Genomic DNA, 12189 nt, shown 5'->3' with positions numbered 1-12189 from the left:
GCTGTTAAGCTTTTAGGCTCTTGATACCATATAAACTTTACTGCTGGAGAGAAGAAGTATGTTATTTTATTAATATGTATGTGTATTTATACAAGAGAGCAAACTACAAATAAGGAAAGAATCAACTACTAAAGGATTGTGATCTTCACCTAATTATAATAGAAACTAAATCACTAATGAGATACTAAGATATGGAATATCAATCAAGAGATATCACTAATAAGTCAGACACCAGATGAGGAACAAAAGTGGTAAAAAACAAGATAGAGAAATTTTAGGGAAAAGACTCAAATATGTCGATCAAACTTTGAGAAAAGACTCATCTATGTCATTCGTTAAAAGCTTGACTACTTATGTCATTTCCGTTTGAAAAAAGGATCATCCATGCCTTTATTCGCAAATGAATATGGCATAAATGAACTAATTTTTTAATAAATGACATAGAAGAAACTTTTCTCAAAGATCAATGACATATTTGAGCATTTTTCCTATATTTATAATCTTTTAGTTGCATTATTTTGTTCTTATAAAATCTTCTCGTACCTTATAAAATGACTATATATAACATATCAAATAAAACAAAATGTCTTTTAAAAATATTTTGATAAAATTTATCATAGATCAATTTGGGTTACATATATATCAACCCAACCTTTGATGGACTGAAATGACCTGAACTAATATATATACGGGTCAATAATCAACCCAAACTTAAGCGCGTTGGGCCGATTATAATTTCATGGACCAGTTTTGTCACTTCTACTTAATCTTCTCTTTTTCAAAAAAGTTTAAGTTACCTAATAGTGCAACAAAAAAAATTTACACTGACGATATATATAACTTAAGCTCGTTAAAAATACCTGATGGAAGCCCTTTTCTTGAGTGAGAGAAACACCTAAATCAGCCACACATGACTGCAAAATATGGTCACCTCCATAATAAGTTTGATACTTTTTGATACAAATATCCAAATTCTCAACCATAGCTTCCACAAGTGCATAACTAAAAGCATAACCACCACCACCAAATTAAAAGCCATATTAAATGAATGTGCAACATTTGATGTATGTGTTTCTGAATTCATTCCAACATAAAAATATTTCCTATGATCATACTTTGACAAAACCTCAACCAAATTATCTAGGAAAAAAATTGTGTCATCATCAGCCATAATGTACCATCTAGCATTCTTGTTCTCCATCTTGAATGTCTCGTCTACAATGCGAGTCATTCATATGGTTTGTTGAATCGGATGTTTATCATACATTTTGTATCTCGAGGTGTCTTCTAAGACTTTGAAAGGAGGACAAGAAGAGTAAGGCCGTGGAAGCAATTGATGATCTTTTGGGAAGTTCTCGGGGAACACGAATCCACGTGTTATGTTTGGTTTCCACCAGGATTCAACATAGGATATTTTGTTCTTCCATGTTCTAGATGAACTTGTTATTCCAAATACTAGATGGCTAATATTGGTAGGAGTATCATCTTGTGTAATGTCATGACCTTTGAAACTCATCAAGTTATTGAATATAGTGATTGAGTTGCAACATGGATGGTTAGATAGCAAAATGTGGATTACATAGATGATTAGTCCTGAAATTAACAATGATTTGCGTAATTTTCCACTTAATAAAACGGATAATTGCATAGAGAGTAAATGGTAATCGATTTAAAGGACATGTTCCTGTGTCGTTGCTCAAGTGTAATGGTCTAGAAGTCCTTGATGTGGGGAACAATGCTATAAATGACACGTTTCCAGCTTGCCTCGGAACTCTTCAAGAGCTGCAGTCCTTATATTAAAGTCGAACAAGTTCCATGGACCTATAAGTATGTGTCAGGCTAAGTTTTGCTTTCCCAAGTTGCGAATTTTTGATCTTTCTCGTAATGAATTCAGTGGCTCACTTCCTGAAAAAGTTTTTGGAAACTTCAAGGCAATGATCAAATTAGATGACGTAGACACGAGAGAGATCAAGTACATGGAATCTAAGTCGAATTTGTCATTTGACACATCGTATGAGGATTCAGTGAGTTTGGTAATCAAGGGGAAGGATATTGAGCTACAAAGAATCAGCACAATTATGACAACCATAGATCTCTCAAGCAACCATTTTGAAGGTGTCATTCCGAAAACACTAAAGGACCTCAACTCACTTTGGCTACTAAATTTATCCCATAACAATCTCATAGGTCATATTCCAATGGAATTGGGGTAATTGAATACACTTGAAGCTTTAGATCTCTCCTGGAATTGGCTCACTGGCAAGATTCCACAGGAATTGGCAAGAATGAACTTTCTGACCTTCTTAAACGTCTCTCAAAATCATCTCGTCGGACCAATTCCTCACGGTCTACAGTTCAACACATTTGAAAATGACTCGTATGGCGGCAATCTTGATTTATGTGGTCCTCCTTTATCAAAGAAATGTGAAACAAGTGGTTCATCACATGTTCCTCAACCATTGGAGTTTGAAGAAGATGAAGGCAAGTCATATTTTTTAGTGGATTTACATGGGAATCAGTAGTCATAGGCTACAGTTTTGGACTAGTTGTTGGAACTGTCATGTGGAGTCTCATGTTTAAATATCGTAAGCCAAAATGGTTTGTGGAATATTTTGATGGACTCATGCCTCACAAGAAAAGAAGGCCAAAGAAGAGAGCTCAGAGACGAAGGACTTGATGGAAGATTGAGAGGGCTAAATTGTCTTTGTTTAATTTTGTGGACTAATAAGTGAACTGTTCTGTTTTTGTCTTTTTTTTAATTTTCTATTTGTTGTTTGTATATGTTAAAAACATAATTATTTGTGTGTTATTTTAGTATCAATGGTTATTCAAGTTATGTTAGTTTGTTTCTGTTTTAAATTGACAGAAGTGATCTACACAGCCACTCATTAGCTATGTTACTTAGATTTTTCAAAAATATCAACGGGTACGTGTTGGATTCTTCAAAAGTTGTGTATTTTTTAAGGAACCAACATGGTTGCGACATCATCATATTATAGGAGAGTCCTAGCAACATATTTCATTAATACAACATAATTGGAAAAAGCAGTGCAGTAAGCATTTAGAGTTTGGTTCATGATTGAAATTAGTTGATATTAGAAAGTTTATATTTGTGAAAATTGACGTAGAAGAATACTCAAAACTACAGAAGTGGCTAATAATTTTGTGGGTACTTCATCTTTCTAGTCATAAAAACATCCTTAAAATGTTCTCTAACTCGGTTTCAACTCCCACAATTTTGATTTTGGTAGAATTTTACATATATTTATACTTCATGACGAAAGTTATGCCTCACGCCATCCAACAACTAATTCATACTGTTTGATTATGAATGAGAGAATTTTGTTTTATTTGGCAAAATGCTCGCTGGAATTGTCTCACTGAAAAGATTCCAAGGGAACTGACAGGACTACAATTCCTGGCAGTTTAAAAACTCTCTCTGAATGTTCTTATCAGACCGATTGCATGTTCCTTGCCCATTGGAGTCCGAAGAAGAAGAAGAGTCGTATTTTGCTAGTGGATTTACGTGGCAATCAGTGGTCATAGTTGTTGTAACTGTCATGTGGAGCCTCATGTTTAAAGTGGTAAGCTAAAATGGTTTGTATAATTTTTTGAAGGCATCATTCCACACAAAAATAGAAGGCGTAAGAAGAGATCTTTGAGATGACGGATTTATTTAATGGAAGATTGGAAGAGCTAACTTGTCAAGTAATATCTTTTTTTTTTTTTTTAGGAGCTCCACCCCTTTTGCTCCCTTGGTGACTCGAACTTGCAACCTTCGGGTTGGAAGTGAGAGGTGCTTACCATCCGAGCAACTCCCTCTCATCTTGTCAAGTAATATCCATTGTTGGAATAATCTCATGAATATTATTCTTTAAATTTTAGTTGTTTTACTTAGTCTGAATTTTCTCTTTGTTATTTTCATCTGTTAGATACCTCTGAATTATTTTTAGCATTTGCTTCGACTACTGAATTGAAGTCATATATTAGCTTAGGTACAAATAACATAAAAGTCAAATATGTTCTTAATAACAAGCTAAAAGAAAGACATATCTGCATTTGAAGTTCGATTTTTCGTGTTTAAGCAGTTGCTGTAGCAGTGGACTGTTATGTTGGATGAGTAATACAGGAAGATGTTATGTTCCGACATATTCATTCACTTCGACTTAAATGCGTGTTCATCCTTGTAATGAAAATTGAACATGAATGCTCAAGTGATGCCTGAACCTCGAGGAGGTGGCAACTTTGTGATAATGAGTTGATTTTAAGCATCAAAGCATGAGTTGATTAGATCATCACTAGATCTATAAAGGCGAAAGACAGAAAAATGTGATCGTTCAATACAATTAGTCTCTCAGTTTTCTTTGCTTGTGCATCATTTTTTTATTTGATCACTACACCTTTATCTTGAGTCGAGGGTATATGGAAACAGCCTCTCTTCTACTTTGGTTATTTTCCATCTCTTCCTATTTGAACTGTATCATATAGAATGAATTTCCCTCATTAACTTAATGTGAAAAGTCTTGGAAAACAGCACAAGAGACAACTAATCGGAAATTTTTCTGCAGGTGGAATGATCTTCACCAAGTTATTCAAAACATAATAATTAAGCAGGAAATGAAAGACTTAAATCATGTCTTTAATTATTGTTCAGTTTTTTCCTCACTTGACTTAGTCAAGCAATAGTTTCTACCATTTGAAATTTCTAAGAAGTTCTGCAGAAAATTTTTCTACCTAATGGGACCAATTTCACATCATCTTGCGTAACACACACTGCAGAGATAGTTAATGAATTTGAAATGAACACAACATCTAGAGAAAATTGGAGGACATAGAGAGTATTATTTTGTTAAGTCTTGTCCGTCCTTTAACAAGTCTTGTGAAACACTACAAAATATGAGTAACAAGTTGTTAGAAGTGAGTAGTACTCATCTTGTGATTCAATTGTTCATCAGTCCCGACTCTTTTTTCCTCTAGTCTTTTTGGAAATTGGCTTAAAGTCTTACAAGTCATCGTCCGCTAGTTACAATACTGTATCACTTTTTTCCTTAGGTGTAATGGAATATTGATGGATTTTCCCTTATTAACTTAATAATGTGAAAAAATAGTGTACCTAACAAGTTTGAAAATATAGCAGAAGAGATAACTAATCACTCACTCAGATTGACTTTTTCTGATTGTATAGATTTCATGGAAAAATTGCACCAAAATTTATTGTATTTGTACAACTTGGTTTGGCTTGATTAAAGTGTTCCTTCTTGTCATATGGAAGATGAAATGGAGTAACATCATCATGTCATTATTATTTTCTAAATTGAACTGTGTCATATTTGTCCTTTTTCCCACCCGTAGTCTTTGTGGAATTGGCTTAAAGACTTTGGTGGAATACTGACGGAGTTTCCATCAATATTCCTAACAAGACTTGTGGAAATCATCATCAACATATATATCATATCATATATCATATTATATTATAAGTGGGAAGCCTCCAAGTCAAAAGTTGAATTACGAAAATACCCCTACACTAATTTTTTTCATTAAAAAATATCTTTTACTAACTTTTAAAATCAAATCAATAATGATAATTAAATGACATTTCTCTTTTTTCTTAAATTTTTGACATTTTTTCTTAATCAATCCTTCTATATATATATTAAAAAATCTTACATTTTCTCTAGCTACTTCCGTTTATTTGCATTAAAAAATTTCAATTAAAAGTAAAAACACCTTTAAGGCATTTTCTTTAAGAGATCACAATAAATATTGGGTCTTCATTATTTTTCTTCAACTCTCAGGCTTTTGCTCTTCTAACTTCCAAAATTTTGGCCTCCCAATCCAATATATCTCTACATATACTTATAGCTTCTAAAATCATTTCACTTTTTAGTAAATTTTAATTTTAAAGCTGCTGATTTTTTTCTATTGGGTTGTATCAGGCATTGTTTCATTTGTAATAAATTAAAATTTGTTTGCTTTATTGATTCTTGTAATTTTTCATAAATATTTCTTCTTCTTCCATTGATTATCAGACTTTCAATAAAGATTCTTTTCTGAGTTGTTTGTTTTTTTTCATTTGTTATTGATAAAGTATGTCTCCTTCACGTATGGAATTGATTTAATTTGCGTTTCAGTTGCATTGATATTCTTTATTACATAAAGAATAATTTTCTTTTCTATATTTGCTTGATAAGATATAAATAATCTTAATTACTATTTTAAAGAAAAATAATGTTACACCTTGTGCACCAATAATGTCATACGTAGAAGTAAATAAATACAGTATATATACTTTTGTATTATCATTATAACTTTTGTTTTTTTTGGCATAATTATTGTAAATTTTTATTTTATGTTTGTACCATTTGTTAGTAAGGAACAAATGTCTTAGTTGTAAGCAAAATACTTGGCAGATTTAGATGTTAAAATTTAAATTTTGATACAATTTATATTGTTAAAATTGAAATTTCTAAGTTAATTATATATGTCAAAGAACTGAAAGTAAACTCTTTTTTTCATTTCTTCCATTTACGGATGTTGATTAGAATGAGGAATTGAGATATGATTATTTCTTAGGTAAAATTAGTTAAATAAATAACTTTTTTGGTTTAATTTTAAGTAACTTTTTTATTAAAATTTATAATATAATCTGATAAAAATAAAGTAAGAACAAGAGTTGGATCAAATACGTCCGTACTTTGACATGAGTATCATTCAAGTATTTAATCCAAAAATAAAGATATTTTTCTTTTCTTTTTGATCGTTTTTTGTTATGTCAACTCACTGTGTTAATTTATTTATATGTATAACCTATAATAAGTGAATATCTAATTTTTTGTAGCTTCTATTTTATAAAAGTGAAATTTGTAATTTAATATTATGTCAAACAATTGAAATTAATATATTTAATCTTCATTGCGGTTCTTTTATTTTCAAAAATTAATTAGAATAAGAAAACCATTTCTATAAGTTAATTGTAATATAAATAGGAGATTATTTTGATAATTGAGTCTTGTGTGCTATAAAGTACTTTATTTTTTAGTTATCTACCGTTTCACTTTTATAATATTTTTATATTTGTTGAATATAAAATTTTCACATTTAGATATTATTTAAGTTTTTTTGTCAATAGTACGATGACAGGTTCATTTTATTGCTTTTTCACATTAATTGAGTTGATGTTACAAATATTTTTTAAGTTAAAAGTGGAAGCTTTTAAATTCAAAGTTGAATTATGAAAATACCTTTTTCTATTTTTTTAATTAAAAAAAGTACTTTTTGCTAACTTTTATAATTAAATCAATAATGACATTAGAAAGTTTATCTAAAAATACTGAATTTTATTATATGTTTTGAAAATAAACTTGTAATGACACTTCCACAAATTATAAAAGAGTTTTTCTAACTATTTTATATAATTTATTTTTACAAAAAAATTTACATTACATGGACTCAATGGACCAACTTGGTGGGACACAATAATATAAAGATATTAGAAACATGAGTTGGGACTGTATAAATTTAATATAATAATAGGGGTCAAACGTGCAACGCACGTTCCCAGGACTAGTATTATTATAAGTGGGAAGCTCCTAACCTCAAAGTTGGATCACCATTTTGTCCTTCATTTAAATATTATTTTTTTATGTACAAAATAAAAAATATATTCTAATAACTAAATACAAAACTAGATATAAATGAGAGCAGTTTTAAGGTATTCAAATGTGCATTATATTATGTAATAAAGATATTGGAAGATAGAAAGTCATTCAAATAGATAAAATAGCTTGAGTAAGTTGTTAGCAGAAGTCCAAACATTTCAAAACTGAAGAGTTATCTTGATGACACGTAGTTCACATTATTATTGCCAACTTCAATGTAATTGTTAACAATTATATATATGGGGATGTTCATGGATTATTTCATAAGCATAGTTTGTGAAACATTGAATGCAAGGAGGGAGTCAAGCCACTCAAAAATTATTTTTCCATGCTCTCTTTGATCAGTAAGTTTAATAAAAAAAATATATGTTGCTTCTATTTCCTTAAATAAACATTTCATATTTATTTTTTGAATTTTTGACAAGAAAGCATTTTTCACATGTATCCACCCCTCTTGAAATGTGTATGCATTTTTACTTATGAATCATGATTCGAAATAAGAAGGTTAAATTATCTAATTATTTTATATCATTTCATGAATTCATTTAGAATATTTTTAAATTCTTTAAAATAAATTTTACTTATTTATAAATTACAATCAAAAGTGAAAGGAAATTCACTTTTAATTATTCTGTGTTTGTAGATAATCCTTTTATTTATTTTCTTTTTATGAATGAAAATGTGGAAATAAGAAAGAAAATAATAAAAATAAAATGGAGGGAACATAAACGAAAGGGGAAGACAAGAATTAAGGCAAATGATACAAAATAGTAATGTTAGGGGCAAATAATAATAAAGTAAGAGACAAAAAAGGATTACAAATATATATATATATATATGATAAGAAGTACGAAAAATAACCATGATCAAACTATTGTAATTTTTTGTTCATGCTACAAAGGAGAATAAGCACACTGTGTCATGTGAATGTAATATGGAGACAACATATATACTTGTTACAAGTACATATGGTAATGCAATCTTTGGTACAAATTGCAGGTTTTGACCTAATAACATAAAAAGGTAAATTATTTATCACATTAAATTTTGTTGTCCAAATTTGGAAGAATACCGGAATATCTAATTATTTGACATTTATATTTTACAATAAAGAAGTCATTTATATAGGTTCATTGTTCATTTATTTCATTTATATTTTTTCGTTAAATCATTTGTGAAATTCATCACAATATGATTTTAATATAACTCCTACCACATATAATATTTTTGTGGGACTCACGTGCAAAGCACGTGTCCATGTCTAGTTCTTGAAAAAGTATCAACAATAATTACTTCCTAAGTATATATTTTTTTAAAAGTGAGTCAATTGGGATGACTCAAATGCAATTTCATGAAATATCCTGTTTATGCATTACGATCGTCATTGTTCTTAATCAAAAATAATTTTAGAAAAATCTTATATGGCTAAAATTCTTGTGAACAAGTAAGATATATGTCATATGTGAAGTTGAATGTTTTATAATTTGAAAAAAAAAAGATAATTTTTTTTTAATGATTAATTATTTTACAACAAAGAGATCAATCCATAATAAGAAGGAAATATATATGTATTTAGGAAAAAATGTTATGATTGAAGTATGTAAAAGGGTAAAATAAATCGATGATAAGCTTATACAATCAGTCATTTGAATTTCTTGAGTTGCACATAACAATGCCAAATTTTGGGTACTTTATTTTATAAATTTAGTAAAATATTTTAACCCAGAATGTCCATATATCACTAAAAGCTAAACTTCCAGATGTTTTTAATCACATTAATATTTCTTCATCTTATATCCATTTTCTTCCACTACGTAATGTTTTACATTGTGAGTTTCTCAATTTTTTCAATCTTTTACATGATTTTTTAATTCTTCTTTTAAATATAATTATTTTTTTCAAGTTCAATGAGTTTTTAAGCGACCGCGCAAAACGTGGATAAGTTTCCTAGTATATAAATAAGTGTCAAAAAACATGTCTAAACTATTCCTTTTTTGAAATATACATACAACTTTTTAAAAAGGTTTCATCCATTAGTATGGGGTACATTCGTAAAACGCGTGCCCAGAGATTAGTGTGTGTGTATGTATATATATATATATATGGATAATGCTGTTTGATTTGTAAGAAGAAAACGTCCTGTTATTTGGTGAATACAAAACGAGAAGATGGTGAGTCTCTTTTTCTTTTATTCATTTCTTTGTTTATTGTTGCTAATAAGTCCATGTTTTTCTTCTTCCTTTGAGCATCGATCATCTTTGCTCTCCCACGGAAGCTTATGCTTTGCTTCAGTTCAAATTTCCGACAACTTTTGTTGTTGGGATTATGAATCCAGGCATTATGATTACCCAAGAACAAAGTCTTGGAATGAGAGTAGGGATTGCTGCACTTGGGATGGAGTCACTTGTCACATGTTATCGGGTTGGACCTTAGTTGCAGTCAGCTTGTGGAAGTATTCATCCCAACAGCAGCCTCTTCCTCTTCCAACTTCATCATCTCCACACACTAAACCTTGCTTACAATGACTTTAATCCTTCTTCGATCCCACGTAACATTGGCCGATTGAGGTATCTCAACCTTTCATGGTCTTCCTTTGATGGGAAAATCCCAACAGAAATCTCATATCTTTCCATTTTAGTTTCACTTCATCTTTCTGGTTATGATTTACAACTTGAAGCACCTCACACGTATAGATCTTCCGTCCAACTCATTTTCAGGTGAAATTCCCGACGTTTTCTCTAACCTCCAACAGCTACGTTATTTTGATCTTTCTGATAACAGATTCATCGGTCCATTCCCCTCTTCAATTTTAAGTTTGACAAATCTTGAATACTTAAAATTGTCGAGGAATTCCCTATCTGACCCACTACCTAGCAACGCAAGCATGCTTCCAAAGCTAACCTACCTTGATTTATCATACAACTCACTTAATGGTACCATACCATCTTAGGTGTTTAGCCTACCGTTGCTATCTTCACTGTCCTTCCAACATAACCGATTAAGAGGACTAGCCGATGAAGTGATCAAGACAAACCCAATAGTAAAAGACCTGCATTTAAGCAATAATCAATGTCTCAGTGGTTCTTTTCCTCAATCACTTGTGAATCTCACAAACCTTTCTACCCTTGACATTTCAACAAATAACATCACCATTGATGAGGGAATGAATATCACCTTTCCTAGCCTACAAGCTTTGCAGTTATCATCTTGTGAATTGAAGGATTTTCCACACTTCTTGACAAATATAAAGACACTTCGCTACTTGTATATTTCTAACAATAAGATTTGTGGTCAAATTCCTGACTGGTTTAGCGGCATGAGGTGGGACAACTTGTGGTCCCTATATATTTCACATAATCTTTTGACAGGTTACCTACCACAATTGCATTTCCATAATCTAGGGTATCTTGATCTTAAATTTAACTCCCTTCAGGGTCCACTACCTTCATCTATTTGTAACATGAGTTTGCTTTCCTTATTAGATTTATCACGCAACAACTTTAGTAACTTGATTCCAAGTTGCTTGGGAAGCATGGATAGTCTAACGGTGCTGGATTTAAGAAGGAACAATTTCACTGGGACCCATTGTGTGCACAGAGCACTTCACTCAGCACCATTGTCATAAATGTCAATCGATTTGAAGGACATGTTCTGTGTCTTTGCTCAAATGTCATAGTTTAAAAGTCCTTGATGTGGGGAACAACGCTATAAATGACACGTTTCCAGCTTGGCTCGGAACTCTTCAAGAGCTGCAGGTCCTTGTATTAAAGTCGAACAAGTTCCATGGACCTATAAGTACGTGTTAGACTAAGTTTTGCTTTCCCAAGTTGCAAATTTTAGATCTTTCTCGTAATGAATTCAGTGGCTCACTTCCTGCAAAAGTTTTTGGAAACCTCAAGGCAATGATTGAATTAGAGGGTGAAGACACGGGAGAGATCAAGTACATGGAACCATCTAAGGTGTCACCTAACACATTGTATGAGGATTCCGTGAATTTGGTAATCAAAGGAAACGATATTGAGCTAGAAAGAATCAGCACAATCATGACAACCATAGATCTCTCAAGCAACCATTTTGAAGGTGTCATTCCAAAAACACTAAAGAATCTTGGCTCACTTTGGCAACTCAATTTATCCCATAACAATCTCAAAGGTCATATTCCAATGCAATTGAGGAAATTGAATAAGCTTGAAGCTTTAGATCTCTCCTGGAATCGGCTCACTGGAAAGATTCCGCAGGAATTGACAAGAATGAACTTTCTGGCATTCTTAAACCTCTCTCAAAATCATCTCGTAGGACCAATTCCTCAAGGTCCACAATTCAACACATTTGGAAATGACTCATATGGCGGCAACCTTGATTTATGTGGTCTTCCTTTATCAAAGCAATGTGGAACGAGTGATTCATCACATGTTCCTCAACCATTGGAGTCCACAGAAGAAGACGAGTCATATTTTTTAGTGGATTTACCTGGGAATCAGTAGTAATAGGCTACAGTTTTGGAATTGTCATGTGGAGCCTCATGTTTAAA

At 31.4% G+C, this 12189-nt stretch overlaps 1 protein-coding gene across 1 annotated transcript; it reads left to right on the top strand.

Annotated features, from left to right (window-relative positions):
* Positions 1-1829: 1829 nt before the first annotated feature.
* Positions 1830-12142, top strand: LOC125873941 (receptor-like protein 9DC1). The gene is made up of 4 exons (XM_049554762.1): positions 1830-2115; positions 2230-2481; positions 3457-3584; positions 11486-12142. Exons 1-4 carry the CDS (start codon positions 1830-1832, stop codon positions 12140-12142), a joined length of 1323 nt encoding a protein of 440 aa, XP_049410719.1.
* The last annotated feature ends 47 nt before the right edge of the window (positions 12143-12189 follow it).

Source organism: Solanum stenotomum, chromosome 8, assembly GCF_019186545.1.
Source record: "Solanum stenotomum isolate F172 chromosome 8, ASM1918654v1, whole genome shotgun sequence".
Taxonomy (NCBI): domain Eukaryota; kingdom Viridiplantae; phylum Streptophyta; class Magnoliopsida; order Solanales; family Solanaceae; genus Solanum; species Solanum stenotomum.
The sequence above is the reverse complement of the archived record's forward strand: the minus strand, read 5'-3'. Positions and strand labels throughout refer to the sequence as shown.